Source organism: Elgaria multicarinata, chromosome 7 (genome assembly GCF_023053635.1).
Source record: "Elgaria multicarinata webbii isolate HBS135686 ecotype San Diego chromosome 7, rElgMul1.1.pri, whole genome shotgun sequence".
Lineage (NCBI taxonomy): Eukaryota > Metazoa > Chordata > Lepidosauria > Squamata > Anguidae > Elgaria > Elgaria multicarinata.
The window spans coordinates 97,773,932-97,789,970 of NC_086177.1; the positions used below are offsets into that span (position 1 = coordinate 97,773,932).

At 40.9% G+C, this 16,039-nt stretch overlaps 1 protein-coding gene across 1 annotated transcript in view; it reads right to left on the minus strand.

The window, feature by feature from the left end:
• The window catches only part of MRPL13 (mitochondrial ribosomal protein L13), a 38,904-nt gene that overhangs the window by 20,251 nt on the left and 2,614 nt on the right, over positions 1-16,039 (minus strand). Inside the window, exons 3-6 of the mRNA XM_063129911.1 lie at positions 15,723-15,816; positions 10,678-10,738; positions 1,843-1,929; positions 782-903 (exon numbers count right to left, since the gene is read on the minus strand). Coding sequence (XP_062985981.1) covers positions 782-903; positions 1,843-1,929; positions 10,678-10,738; positions 15,723-15,816 — 364 coding nt within the window. The remainder of the gene's footprint in view (positions 1-781; positions 904-1,842; positions 1,930-10,677; positions 10,739-15,722; positions 15,817-16,039) is intronic.

Genomic DNA, 16,039 nt, shown 5'->3' on the forward strand with positions numbered 1-16,039 from the left:
GAAGGTGCATTCAAGAACATCTTGGACTTTGGTGGTACCACATCAGATGCCCAGGAAGCAAATGATGAGCTTGGGGGTTCTGCACAGCAACCTAGGTGAAGCTGCATCTCTAATGGCCTTCACGTTGGCCCAAGGCATTCCTATCATAAGCACTTGATGCCAGTCTAATTAGGAAAAGGAAAATTAAGAACCAACCTTTTTTCCTTTCTTCTTTGCCTCATAATCAAAGCTACAATAAGATGGTTTATCAGCGATGGCTCTCAGGGCAATAACTTAACTCCTCCAAATCTGTCACTGATAAGCCATCTTATAGGAGATTTGATTGCACAAGGTTTTCCCATGTTTGGAAACTGTTGACTTATGGTTGATGTTTGACCAAAATTATTCCATACGAGAACAGGTTTCTACATTTTTCAAAGTATATAATCATGTTTATAAGACTATCCTGAAAATATCATCCTTGAGGACCAAGAATAGACTTATTTTGATTTCTTGTATCCCCTTAAAGGAAATTAAGGTTGAATTAATTCTACAAATGCATACCAGAATTCCTGACTTCTTTCAGAAATGTATATAAATAAAGGGAGAACAGCAACAAATCAATGCTTAAAATAAGCCAAAAACTGTAGGAATGTAGTTTATCCACCTTTAAGGGAATGGTTTGCTTCTCAGCCATTCTTAAAACAGTTTTTAGCCACTCAAAGGTTAATGCATTCTTTAAAAGCTAATCCATCACACATGTAGTCATAAACACCCCTTCCAAGGGATTTTAGACACTTACGGAACCCAGAGCCTTGGGAAAGCATCAATTTCCTCTTGCGTATATTCATCTAACCTCCTGGGCACTTTGCGGGGCTGTGGAATCTCCTCTACCAGATTTTTGCGCATTTCTTCAGGGATAACCTGAGGAGGAGGGAAAAAACTAATCATCATCTATTTTTGCCCTAATCTTCATTTGCATCACCTAAGCTGCAATAGTATACCCACTTACCTGGGAGTAAACCCCATTAAACGTCTTGAGACTTCTTTCTGAATACATTTGTATAGGATCGCATTGTTACTTTCTAAAGGAACTGATGCAGTTGCGCAATCTGTTCATGCACCTAATTCAACTGAGGGTATTTAAAGCCACTAGGGGTCTGATTTATAAGCTCTTGTCTCTATATTATTTTTAGGTTTAGCTTTTGTGATTTCTGTGTATGTTACCTTGATGAAAAAATTAGGCAACATCTTTTGCAACTTCTTTCATGTAGATTAATAGATGCTTTCGTTGCTGCCCATCATAAAAATAAAGTAAAATGAAACAATGAAATAGAAGATGTATTTCTTCTAGAATTGGGCAGAAAGTAAATTTCCAGATATTTTGGACTTCAAATCCCAGATTTCCTGACCATTGTCCATATTGGCAGGAATTTCTGGGAACTGAAGTCCGAAACATCTGGAGATCTATCTTTGCCCACCCGTTCCAGAAGATTAAAAATGTCAGTCTATATTAGCACACACATGCACATACATACAAAAGGAAGCAAAAGTACAGCAACATCTTAAAAGGCCAGGGAAGTTATTGAGGCATTAGTTTTCACAGACTAGAGCCTACTTTATTAGCGGCATGTAGGGAAAGAAGGTTGTAATATGCACAGGAGTATAGTTGAGTAGTTAAGAAACAATAACAGCTACTAAGAACATAAGAAGAGCCCTGCTGGATCAGACCAAGGGTACATCTAGTCCAGCACTCTGTTCACACAGTAGCCAACCAGCTGCCGACCAGGCACCCACAAGCAGGACACAAGTGCAACAGCACCCTCCCACCCATGTTCCCCAGCAACTAGTGTACTGACTTACATTATCAGCAAAGAGATGCAGCCTTTGCATCATGGTTCTTCTGAGAAGGTTTTTGGGAAGCATGCCATAGATAGCCAGTTTTACAACCTGAAAAATAAATACATGTGAATATATCTGATATTGAGCCAACTTACACAGACCTAAATAGGAGAATCAATACAAGGGCAATAGACTTTAGCGCTCCTGGAAACTGGGTAGACAATCCAGACAAAATGACTTTTTTGGGAGGCTCAGTGGCCATATTTGATGTAACATTCAAGCACTGCAGGCCACATCAGACAGGATGGTTGGGTGAGACCACTGATCCATCTAGTTCCAATTCTCTACGCTGACTGGTAGCAGTTCTCTAAAGGTTTCAGAGAGGAGTATTTCCTAGCCCTTCATAAAGATGCCAGGCATTTGAACCCAGGAACTTTTGAATGAAAAACATGTGTTCACTGAACTGCGGTTCTTCCCCAACATAGATTCACATAATGTAGGTGGCTTCCCCCATTGTATATACACACAATGAAATAGATGACACGCAACCTCTAGGATTCAGGTGCAGTATGCCATTAAACGTCGGTTGTTGGAAGGAACTGCACAAGGGTCATTTTTGTGGGCTTTCTAGAGGCATCTGGGTGGTTATGTTGGAAACAGGATGCTGGACTAGAAGGACCATTGGTCTGACCCAGCAGAGCTTTCCTGATGACATTATTGTGCATCAGTCACATGTGATGGTGTACTTACTTTTTCTTACCAGGAAGTGATGAGTGTGAAGGGAAACTGTTGTATGAAATAGGCCCAACTGTTCACCATATTTTTGGTTTGGGACATCTCCTCTCATCTAGTCACTCTGACAGGCAACCTTGAATGTCCTAGCAGCAATGCTGGTGTGTGAAATAGCCAAATCAACCCTCCCATGAGATCACCTGTTACATGTGTAGCTACACAGCCATAAATCCCCTTCCAAAATATATGATGTGATGTCTTCTTGATCTAAATAATATTTTTGAGATGAGGGTGGGGTTGTTTTTTTTACACATGAGGTAATATTAATCTAATTGCTCCCCTGTATTTGAATGGAATATCATATTAGTATAGCCTCAGGTATAGATGCATTTCTAGATAACCAACACAGCTGCCTTGAGTGCCATTTTTTTCTTGGTAGGAAGGTGGGGGAACAAATTAAATAATTAAATACCAGAAGAATGGTGGAAGGAACCAAACTTCCCACTAATAACTTCACCAGGACTACACATTACAAAAAACCCACAGGGCAGCCATGCGTCTCCTACATACTCATCCCCACCAGTAACATCTACTTCAGCATTGTGAACTGCCCAGAGAGCTCCGGCTATTGGGCGGTATAGAAATGTAATAAATAAATAAATACAATCAAAACCTGTGTCCCAGAATCCTTATATGGAGCTGAATATATCACTGACCGCAGCTTAGCATACTGCCCCCAGGACACAAAGCAAGCTGATCTATATACTATTGGGAGGATTCAACAGAAGGTTGCCACTCTGTGTGATAATCTGGTGTGTTTTTATAATGCATTGTTCTATGATAAATTGCTATCTTATTTATTTGCTAGCCTGTGAATATCATTTGCTAACTATTTGTTCCAGATTAACAGGCCCATTTGAAAGACTAATAGTGGTGAATAATATCTATGGGCCCATGTTAACATGCAAAAGAACCACAGTTCAGTACTAAGCATCTAAGTATGCCAATATATTCCCGATATATTGGATCTACAACTCCTGCTTGAGGGTTGTTGTATTGTGTGAACCTGGCAAGCACCAAACAACCCCCACATAATCCATATGAATATATTATATCTGTTTAATTGCGTAATCCACGCTTGCTGGGTTCGCATAACATGATAATTTGGCACCTGAGGGCACTACCGCTCATCGTGAGTTAAATAACCTACAACGAGCAGCGGCATGTCGTCCGAATCCAGTCTACTGCTGAATACAAACAGAAAAACTGAGGATTCTTTTAAGGGTCAGTTTACATGATCAATGTAAATCCTTGCCTAGATTCCAGAGTGTAGAGTGAAAAACCCCAGCAATAACTACAACATGTTAGGAACTAAAATATTGAAAGTCACCATAAATTCATTAGTCATTGCAAATGCCTGTAGATATTTAATTCAATTTCCTGTAAGCTATTTAAAATAACAAATCATCTAAAATAACTTCTTTTGCAGTTAAAAAAACCCACTGTGGAATTCTGGAATATAGTCAACTAAAGTAATTGGAAAACTCCTTTTCATACATCAAATGCAAAAAAATAAAAGTACGGGGGAGGATGAAACACAATTAAATGGCAAGGGAAAGAAATCAAAGTGGGTCTGTACTGTAGTTACACTGGACTTGAATGCAGATTTCCTGATACGAAATAAATCTTAGTATGTTTTAATTATAGCTCTCTCTCTCTCTAGCTCTCTCTCTCTCTCTCTTTAATAAAGGAGCTTTTACTTATATTATTTTTCAGTGGATAGCAAATTCAATGTTCACTAAGACTCTGCAGAAAAACCTTGATGCCTTTTAGAAACACAATTCTATACATTTTGGCTCAGTTCACACAACACTTTTCCCTACGCAGTGTGAAAACACTGTGTGAAAGCACAGCTTCCTTCTCCTCTTTTGTGCTACTCATAATTTACTACTGATACATTGATTCTGGTTTGGCAGGAAAACAATAACCATGATTAATTGATTCAGACAAGCACAGTAAACCGGAAACAGAAGGGGAAGCCATGCACAAGAAGGGAGGAGGAAGTCCTTCCTAATCATCCAAATCAAGGGGGATTAGGTGAATCAAACCTCACCAATTGCGTCAACCAACAATTCTACCCCTACATGTTGAAAAGACATTGTTGAGACTAGGTCTCTTGACATTTTAAAAAACACAGGAATTAGCAACTGACAAGCATAATGAGGCTGAGGAAGTCCAACTCCTTGAAATCAGGGACTGTTTGGAAACGGGGGTCAGATGGGGGAAAAAAGGGAAGAGCATGTTGAGTATTTGGGCTGCCAGTTGCCTATATGGTTCCAAAAACGTGCAGTAACGTAAAAACTCAACAGACAAAAAATGCAATACACTCACATTAAACAGTTCCTGGAAAGTTTGGACAAGCTCAGTAGGAAGGAACTAATAAAACTGTTGAACACACAGACATGAAGAGAAAAAAGAAATACATATAGAAGGGTTCTGAAATGCTAAGATATAAATACGCCCATATAATACATGCCATAGTGAATTCAAGGAGCAAAAATTGAATGACAACTCTGTTGATTCCAGCACGCAACACCTGCTAGAAATATTACAATATTGTTGTCTGAAGAGAGAGATTTCAAGATCTCAAAGAAAAGGTGAACAGAGATCTCAGTCATTGAAGTTTGTACAACACTGCCATTAACATAAAGATTTTGAATAAAATGCAATTCTTTATAAACATTGACCCTGTTCAGACATGCTAAGCCATGGTGGTTAAGCATTTTGAGCTAAGCTTTATGGCTTAGCATGTCATATGAAACATTCCTAACCATGGTGTTTACATAACCATGGTTTAAACTCACTCACTAACCACTTGCAGCAAAAGCATTAGTGGCCTAACCATGGCTTAGCGTGTTGCCTGAACAGTCCCACTATGAAGAATACTGCAATCATAATAATCTGACTTCTGACAGTCATGACATGGTAGAGATCCATTGTAGAATGCAGTTGTATGTACAAGTTCCTCATGTGCATGGCAGCCCTGTCACCCATCCAGCAAAACTAAAAAAAGACAGCTTTTATTTGCAGCTGTTGTCCCTACCAGGTTTTTGTTGAACTGGACAACAAACCATAGCCCCTAAAGAACACATCAGTCTGGGTTCAAACGTCAAGGAGCCTATCACGTGTTGCTGAGTAAAAGCGGAAGCGGTGGGTGTACTGGGTCTGCTCTCTCCTGTTCGTCTCTGACAGCCCATGGTTTGTTTAAACCAGTGGTTCCCAAACTTTTTCTGGTAACTGCCCCCTTGGTTCCACAAACTCATGCCCAGTGCCCCCTGTGCGCGGCCCCTTTAAATGGGAAGCACCCGCCACAGGCTTGCTGAGAGAGGGAAGGAAAAGAGAGCAAACGCCTCTGTTTTGCATCCGGTGTGGCGGGCCACTCCAAGCAGGCTATGTCTCTTCATTAGCGTTTTGGTGCTTTTGAAACATTTGAATTCACCGTTAAAAGGAGTCTTCTTAAACGATATTAATACATGTGTGGATTCTTCCCCTATATGGCTTCCCCTACCTTCTCTCACAAAAATGTCCCTGGGTTTTAAGACCTTCTGGAGAGGCGCTTCTTGGAAAAGACCACCTCGAGCGCCCCCTTGCTGCCCCTTTGCCTCTTAGCGCCCCCCTGCCGCTCCCTTGCCTCTTAGCGCCCCCCTATGCAATCCCACCGCCCCCAAGGGGGTGGTACCGCCCACTTTGGGAACCACTGGTTTAAACCATGGGTTGTCATTACATGTGAGTCACTATGAAAAATCCACTCCCTATTGATTTTCAGTATCGTACAAGCTTTATCTATATAAAGTAAAAGGATATGGGGAGCATTATGACAGATGTTCAGCGATCTATATTTGCCCTACTTAAAATAAAGTGCTTGGGATGTGCTGCTGAGGAAAGAAAAGGAACTGAGGATAGGAACGTAGGAAGCTGCCTTTAACCTAGTCAGACCACTGGTCCATCTAGCTCAGTATTATATACACTGGCTAATAGCAGCTCTCCAGAGTTTCACATAGGTGTCTTTTCCAGTCCTATCTGGAAATGCCTGATACTGTACTAGGGACTTTTTGTATGCAAAATATGTACTCAACCACTGACTTACAGCAGTTCCCCTTATATTTTTAGAGGGGTCGGAGCCAGCGGTACTAGTCAAATGCAGCCTCAAACTGGGAATATCTCACACAGGACACCTCCCAGCAGAGCCACAGGGAAAGTGTGGATGGAAATGAGTGGAAGTCAGCTGGAAGACTAAGAAAATGGGTGCAGATGTAGACAGAGAGATTGCCGTAGGCGAGTAGAGATTAAATTGTGAGAACAGTTTTGTGGTGTTGTTTTTTTTTTAAACAAAACTTTATACAGTAAGGATTATACTATAGGAACCATATGAAGTTTCTATTTAAATATATAGCATTACAAGGAAAGCAGAGTGGAAGAAAGGGAGGGAGGATTAGGCTAGTTTTCCACTTGTAAAACGTATACTGTTTATGCTAAATCTACTTGCATGCTAAATCTGATAGACCTTAGTTCCAACTAGCTTATGTCTGGATTTCTTCCACAAAACTGTTTGATTCCTAGTATAGCTTTACATAGCCATGTTTTTTCAGATGCACTTGCAATGAGCTTTACTTTCCCCCCCATCCTTGCTTCTGTAAGTTGCCTTTGCCCCCAGTAAACAAAATGCCTGCTCCTTTAAAGCTAGGTTCCTTGGGGAAGGGTGCTGTGGCCTCTAGTGGCTGCTCCATCATCTGCTTCAGGGATCAACAGCTGATGGAACCTAACATAACTGAACTCTGCTCTTCCTTGAGCTGCCTGGGGCTGTTCACATGACGTGGGTTATTTAACATGGGTTATTTAATCCCACCATTTTGAATATTGAACCCCTGCTTGTTGTATTGTGCAAACCCAGCAAGTGTGGGTTATGAGAGGGTTAAATGACCCTCACATAAATCAACGTCTGTTTAAGCCTTGCATAGCCCACACTCATCCGGTTCGCACAGCATGACAACACATGAGTGGGGGGTTGGCTAAGTAATTTGGTGCCCTGCTGACACCGCAGCTCATTATGTGTTAAATAACCCATGATGAGCTGTGGCATGTCAGCCAATCCTGGTCACTGAATCTCACCCATGGGCTTTATCCTTTGCTGGTGCAAAACCTTGGTGCCTGATATATACAGTAGGTTAGTATTGTGGACATCTGTTACTAACCTGGAAGCCTCTGGGTTATGCAGAGATGTTTTCCCTGTTCCTTCCTTTTACTTCCCCTACTTTAATAACCAATTAATTAGAGATACTTAAAAAAATATTACCATCATATTTGACTTATGTATGATATTTCTGATAGTCTGATCTACATTATGCTATTCAGGATCTTCTAACCATGTACTTACTTTGTATGATTTGATAGGCCATGTATGTGTATGGGATGACCTTCTAGAAGCTTTTAAATTTTTATATGCCACAACAAATACACTATGTGATGTAATATGTAGCTGATTTCGGCTGTAATCCTAAATAAGTCTTTTTAGACACAGTGAGACTTACTTCTGAGTAAATCTGCATAGCATTGCTCTGCTGTAATTTATTTTGCATTTATCCTCTAAACACTACAGAGGGATTGACAAGCACAAGTGTGTCTATTTTATTGTGAAGTATTTGTGAATACACATAAAGCTTAAATTCTTTGCCAGGTTATGGCCAGAACACAAGAAACTTCCTAAATTGGTCATGAACTGTCTGGGCTCTTCACAATCTATAGAGCTTTTGATACTATTTTGTGGAATTTGTCTGCGAAATTCACTTATGGGTTCATGACCATCAAAATAGAATCCAAAGTATGTTCTAACATGGAAAACTGCTCAGTAGTGCCTAAGTTTGAGATATGTTGGGTTATGCTGTCCTCTAGTGTTCAGTAGCCAATATGTGCAACTAAAATAAGAAATAAAACAGAAAAACAATTCATAACGTGGGGTTAACATACTAAAAACAAAAACAAATCTTCAATCTTTTAGCACAAAATTTGTTTCTGCAAATTGTCATTGTGAACTTTATTCAGTAATACTGCATGGTTTTAAATGCTAGCAGACACCAATCACTGTACAGTACATGAACAGCAGATGGTCCCTGATAGAATAACAAAATAATAATGATTTCTTAAAATAGTATTAAATTGGTTTTCGGTTTTTTTTAAAATGTAAATACTAAACTTCTCTTAAGAATAACTTGGTTAATATTAAATAATCTCAGTAATACAGGTAACCAGCAAAGTTATCCATGAAGTAGTGTATTTTATATGTTCTAAAGTTATCAAAAAATCAAGTTATCAAAAAGGTTAGAGAAAATATCGTCACATATATTGTACATAATACTCCATTTAGTCATATATTAGCACAGCTTTGTGGTCAGATTTGTTCCATTGTTTTTGGAGATATATAAATTAGTATTGTCAATGGAGGCCCAGGTGACCTCATCACCACTCATTACCAACTTTGGTTCGTACAACAACTATGCCCATTCCTGGATAGGGTAGCTTAGCCACTATGTTTCATGCATTGGTAACCTCGCAATTAGACTATTGTAGTACGCTTTATGGTTTGAAAGCTGCAGTTAGTGCAGAATGCAGCAGCTAGGGTTCTCAGTGAGGCACTCAGTTGTATACATATTACACCTGTGTTAAAAGAAATACAGTGGTTGCTTATTAGTCACCATGCCATGTTCAAAGTTCTGTTACTGACATACAAAGCCTTAAATAACTTGGGACCAGGATACCTAGCAGACCACCTCCTCAACTATACACCTAGCTGATCTGAGATATTCAGGGGAAGCATTATTGGTAGTTCTGTGACCAACAGAATGTCACCATGTAATATTACGAAACTGGGCCTTCTCAGTAGTGGCTTCCACCCTTTGCAAGTTTCAAATACTTTCTGAAATCCTGTTTACATAGGCTTCCCTTGGATTGTAATTGACTAGGACACTGCTCCGTTTTACTCTTTATTATTTCTTGCTCTGAGTTTTTAATTGTTTATTATCTTTATATAGTATTATATATGTATTTTACCTCTATTTTTATGTAAACTGGCTAGAGATTTTGTTATAATAAGCACTATATAAGTATTATAAATAAATAGAAACTGGATTTAAATCAGTGCAACCTGATCCCTGGTTAGGAGACTTAGGATATTCATTAAACGGAATAGACTTAGGATATTCATTTTAATGGCTCAAAAGAGTTTAGCTAAAGAGGCGGATCTTGAAAATGGATCTTGAAAGAAGTGGAAGTGATGAGGAAGCTTTTGACAGAAAGCACAGTATGGCAGAAAGCACAAAGACTAGAGGGGAAGAAGATGGAGGGGTGACAATGAATGAGCTTGAACAAAACATGAGCTTGAAGGAATGAGAAGGGCTTCAAGGAGGAGTTCAGGAACAAGGTGTAGAAAGATGGGAGAGCTATAAAATGAGGACTAGAGCACTGAAGTTGATGGAACAGGTGCACGGACTTCAGAAGGCCAGTCCAATAATAGTTAGGAAATAAAAAAGGGAAAGACAGCAAGAAGAAGAGTAGCAGCATATGCAGGATGAATACAAATTAGGCAGAGGTTTAAAAGGACTGTGGGTTTCAGTGCCATCAATACCTAATGGATATAGTTTATGGCATAATTAGCAATCCTCTGTCAGTCCCGCCACACAGTCAAACCAGGCAGTATGACAAAGGAGAAAGAGGGAGCAGCAAGGCTATCTCCTTATCTATTATGTCAGATAGAGGCATCATTGTCACGGAAATCTTACGCAGGAGCGCTGTGCAACGCCAAAGATATGGCAGGCTCTCAGTGATCCCCTAGAAAAGTTCTCAGGACTTGGAAATTCTTTGATGCGGGAGACAAACCGCCCAAGGGGGAATGAAAAATGACTCCAAGGTGGTGTGCCTCTGAGATGACATGGCACACAGAGAGAAAAGATTAGGTACCCTCCCTGCAAGATGCTTGACTTGGAATGCTGGCAGAACATCCCATAGGGAAAGTCAGAAAGCCGTTTAGAAATATGGGATGAAGAGGTCGTGTGGGGAAGGATGCACACTTACTGCTGTTGGATCTCTGTGATGAAGCTCAGCTGCTGTCACTTGTGTGAAGCCACCAGGATATCTACAAGTCAAAATGAGAGGAACAAGCAAATTTAGAGGTACGTCTGTGAAAGAGGACAATAACAAGGAGCTTTCCATCTTGAAAACAAAGATATGCAAACTCCCTAATCTAAACTAGATAATAAATAAAGGGTTCTATTTTTTTAAAAAAAGGAATTTAGATATGTTCAAGTGGGACACGAAACAACACGTTGCAGTGTGGAGTGCTCCTGTTCAGAGTTCCAGCCAGCTATACCCTCTTCCAGGATACTACACATCATTTCTCCTCAACAGGGTTTTCTACTCAAACAGCAGTCAGTCAGCATTCCATGCTCACTGAATATGCTGTCCTCATTAAGCTGGAGTTTTTACACCACTGTTGAGAAATGTGTTGTCTGGAGGCGAAACACCACCCCACAGTGTTTTTTTTAGAAAACACTCCATGCTGAATATATCCACGCTGTGAAGAGGAGAGTTCCTGCACAACTGTTGTGTTGCGTGTTGTGTGGAGGGCTCCGTGGAGTTTTCCATTGCACTGAGTTGACTTTTCCCACTGGCTACAGAGTTTCCTAGCAATGGTGGCAAAAGGAGCGTGTGCTACTCTAGGAGAGCTACCTGGATTGGTTTTTTTTGCAGCAATGGCTGATGTAATACCATTGGGAGGACTCGGGGATGAGAGAGGGCGGAGGAACTGTAAATCAAATGCCGTGTTGACTTTTACTCAACTCCACGGTAGCCCACAGTCACATAACAGTGGAGTTAGAACATGTTGTGTGGTGAGTACCGCCTACGAACTCAACCGCTGAGTGGAGTTTTCACACTGTGTAGAGAAACAAGTTGTGTAAACTGAGCCAATGAGTTATCTACCAGATGGTGGAAATATGTAAGGATGGGGCCATAAAGAAGGCAGGCAGCTGAGGAAGTACCAGCATCAACCTGCCTTTCCTGTTTGCAGTTGGCTTTCCTTAAAGCCCTGGTTCTTCTACCTCTTCTTCTCTTGGCCCTTCCAGCCTCTCCTGCCTTCACCCCATTACCTTGTCTCCAGTTTCTTCCCTTCCTAGGCTCCGAACCTCGTCTTACTTCACTTTCCCTACTGTTGGCTCATGCTTCCACCATACTTCTCTTCCTAGGTCTCTTTCTTGACAGCACTTTAGGAAGAGAAGGTGAAAACACACATGGGACATTATATGATTTTATTGCCTCTTTGTTTTCTGATATATTAAAGATAGGATCATTTGACAATGAGCTATGTTCACTATCACTGCTTTAGGTGTTTATATTCTGTTGTTCCTTACAAAGAGCCCAGGGGTGCTAACAACCCATATAAATAATATAGGATTCTTTCAGTCACACATGCTTAATTACAGGGCTCAGTGAGAGTAGGGCACGGCTGAAGTAGAGGCTTATGCTAAAGGCTTCAAGGAAAAGGTGGTTTTGAGGAGGGACCTGAATACAGTGAGAGGTGACATCATGCAAGTGTTCTGAGGGGCAGTCCCAATTATAAGGGGCAGCAAGGGGGAAAGGATGGAGTCTTTTGAGGGAGCAGGAAACCTTAAATGGTGGAGATGAAAGAGTGAAGAAGTACTGGCCTTTGGATTTCATAGAATAGCAGAGATGGAAGGGGCCTACAAGGCCATCGAATCCAACCCCCTGCTCAATGCAGGAATCCACCCTAAAGCATCCCTGACAGATGGTTGTCCAGCTGCCTCTTGAATGACTCTAGTGTGGGAGAGCCCACAACCTCCCTAGGTAACTGATTCCATTGCCGTACTGCTCTAACAGTCAGGAAGTTTTTCCTGATGTCCAGCTGGAATCTGGCTTCCTTTAACTTGAGCCCATTATTCCGTGTCCTGCACTCTGGGAGGATCGAGAAGAGATCCTGGCCCTCCTCTGTGTGACAACCTTTCAAGTATTTGAAGAGCGCTATCATGTCTCCCCTCCATCTTCTCTTCTCCAGGCTAAACATGTCCAGTTCTTTCAGTCTCTCTTCATAGGGCTTTGTTTCCAGACCCCTGATCATCCTGGTTGCCCTCCTCTGAACACGCTCCAGCTTGTCTGTGTCCTTCTTGGCTCAAGGAGTCCGTGTTGGATCTTTGAGCAGACAGGAAGCTAGCGTAGGGTTTTAACAAAGCAGGTCATGTGATAACAGCGCTGAATGAAGTGAATTATTTTGGCAAAAGAGCTCTGTAGAGTCATGACTGGACAAAGTTGAGACAATGGAAGACCTGAGAGGAAAAGATTGCAGTAGTCTACACACCAGGTCACAGACCAGCTTTTGCTGAGGAGACAGAAAGGGCAGGCTGTATTTCTGCAACATTGTAAAGGGAGATGCAAAAGGCTGAATATGGGGAACAGAGGAGACAAAGGAGTGAAAATGAAGCCAAGGCTAATTGTTTAGTTAATAGGGTGGATGGCAGTATTATGAAGGGATAAAGAAAGTATACAAGGAGGGGCTTGCTAGGAAGGACGAAATATTTTAGCTTGGACAAACTGAGTTTTAGACAATAATGAAGCATCTATGCAGAACTATGAGAGAAGCAGCTAGAGATGCAAGATTGCTGGCTTAGTGCTCCTGCCAGCTTCAAAGCCCAGTATAATACGAGACACCATGGCACGTGCGGAGAACTTGTGGAGATGAGGAAATGACCACAAATTATGGCTGGCTACCAAACCAAGCCAAGACTTCTGGATTGCTGCTAATCAGCTATAATTTGGAGGAGGTTAAACATGCTCAGAACCATCTAAAATATGACCTGAAGAATCCTACTTCTGTCTGGAATGCACCAACTGTAGTTAATATGAGCATGCTAGAAAAGAAGAAAATCCAGGATAGAGGAATCTGGAGAACAAACAGACGCACACACACTTCTGCACTAGTACCTTATATTTCAAAGGCTTTTCAGTTAATTTGTGAAAAATTAAAATAGATGAAATTGTTAACATTAAATGCTTGTTTTATCTTTTAAAAAGCATCATCATTCTTTATTCCAAGACACTGAATGCATAATGTTAGTATTTGTCTTTTGGCCTACTAACATAATTCCAGATGACTTCTGAGCACTTCAGAGGATGACATTTTAAGGTAATGTTTAGATAAGAATAGTACCACCTCATTGGATACAATAACAAGTTTCAAATAGCAAAGTTTAATGTAATAATAATAATAATAATAATTATTATTATTATTATTATTATTATTATTATTTCTTACCCGCCTTTCCCTTTGGATCGAGGCAGGGAACAACATTAGTTCAACAATACAATATAAATCAAATACATAAAATTAATTAAAAGAACATAAAAAAATACAATATCAAAAAACAATCAAGACATCTTAAAATACTTGGTTTAAAATTCATCTGGGTAGGCCTGCTGGAAGAAGCTAGTCCTTATAGCTGTCTTAAACTCGGAGAGTTAAGTTGATAAATCTCCTCCGGCAGGCCATTCCAAAGTCTGGGGGCGACAGAAGAAAAGGTCCTCTGGGTAACAGTTGTCAGCCTAGTTTTGGCTGACTGAAGTAAGTTCTACCCAGAAGGTCTGAGTGTGTGTGGCGAATTGTACGGGACAAGGCGATCCCGCAGGTAACCTGGACCCAAACCATGTAGGGCTTTAAAGGTAATAACCAACACTTTGTACTTTGCCTGGAAACTAATTGGCAGCCAGTAGAGTGATTTTAATGTTGGGGTAATATGCTCACCCCTAGATTTACCAGTGATCAACCTGGCTTCAATATTTTGAACTAATTGAAGTTTCTGAATTAGGTACAATGGTAGCCCTATGTACAGCACATTGCAGAAGTCGCGCCTCGAGGTTACCAGCACAGATTGGAGAGTTGTTGAGTGACAGAGGAAGCTAGGAAGTTTTCCAGCTAGGATTAGGGCCCCCCAGGCTTGGTGTGGTCCATTTCTACACTGTTAAGTCACACCACTGAGTCATGTAGTACTGGATGTGGGAGTAGCAATGCCACCCATGCATGGCTCTCATACTGGGGAATGGTGTGCCAGGATAAGGACAGGTGTCCATATGTGCTGCCCATGAAAAGCCTTCTTTAAATGCAGGGGGAGACTTAAGCTGCAGTTCATTGGTTTATTGTTCCTTGACAAGGCCTGTTTCCTTAGCTGTCCCTGTGATTTCCTCATTGTCCTTAAGGCTGAACAACTCCAGCTCCAATCTCTAGCTTTCCCCCCTCCCCTCTTCAGCCTTCCAGGGTCATTTTTTGACACTTGCTAGCTTCCTTCCCTCCCCCTTTCCCAGCCTATCTGCATCTTCCATCTCCTTCCCTTAGAGGTTGATGCTCAGCCCCAGTGGTTTCTATATGCTGAGCCAGGGCTGCAGCAGTCATACCCCAGAAGACCTTATCAGATGGTGAGTATGCATAGAAGGGTGGGAGTTAGGGCAACACCTCATAGGGTCACTGACCTATCATTTTTGGCTAGCCTTCGTAGGCAAGACAAAAAATTATGGACACCAGGACCCTGCCCATTTCCTTGTCACTGACTTTGTGGTACATCACTGGGTGAGCTTAGGGACAATCCCCTGCTCCTAAACTCTAAACAGTGACGGGGCTTGCTCCTTACACAACCAAGGTGCCCTGGGTGCCTCAGCAATGAAGCAGCCAAACAGCCCTTAGCCTTCCTCCTAACTTTGTAGCTGAATGGTAGGGATGTTTTCTGTCCACCTCTGTAGCTCCAACTTTAGAAGGAAGGCTGGGATTTGTTACACTTGCCAAAGAGCAGCAGTACATGTGCCAGGGTGAATGAAAATGTGGAATCCTTCCTAGGACTACTGCCTAAAGAAAAAGAAATGCCACTCCTTACTCTAGAAGATACACAAGCACTTTTGATATTAGTGTATCTTATTTAAAAGTATGCAACTCCCTTTTCTGGTTTTTTTTAAAAAAATCTTACTGCTATGAAAAATATTAACAACCAACTACAATATTTTCATATTTTGCAATAATAATGATTTGTTCAATATTCTTATTCTTAAGATTATGAAAAGCTTACCCAGTATGAGATGAATACACCTTCTGCTCCCATTTGTTGCCAGAAAAAGCAATATGCCTTGTGTTTATTATGACAACATGATCTCCGATGTCACCTAATGATTTGTTAAAAAAGGCTCTCAGTTAATAAGATCATCAGTAACCAAACAGCTCCAATGATACAGAACAACAGTATTAAGGAGACCCAACAGGAAATGATTTAAATACCACATTTTAAAAGGGTAATTTTTAATAGCATCCATTACTCATAAAGCAGCTTGTATGCAAAGCCATCATTAGATGCAGAGGGGTATATAATGTGTAGTCAGCAAGCTACAC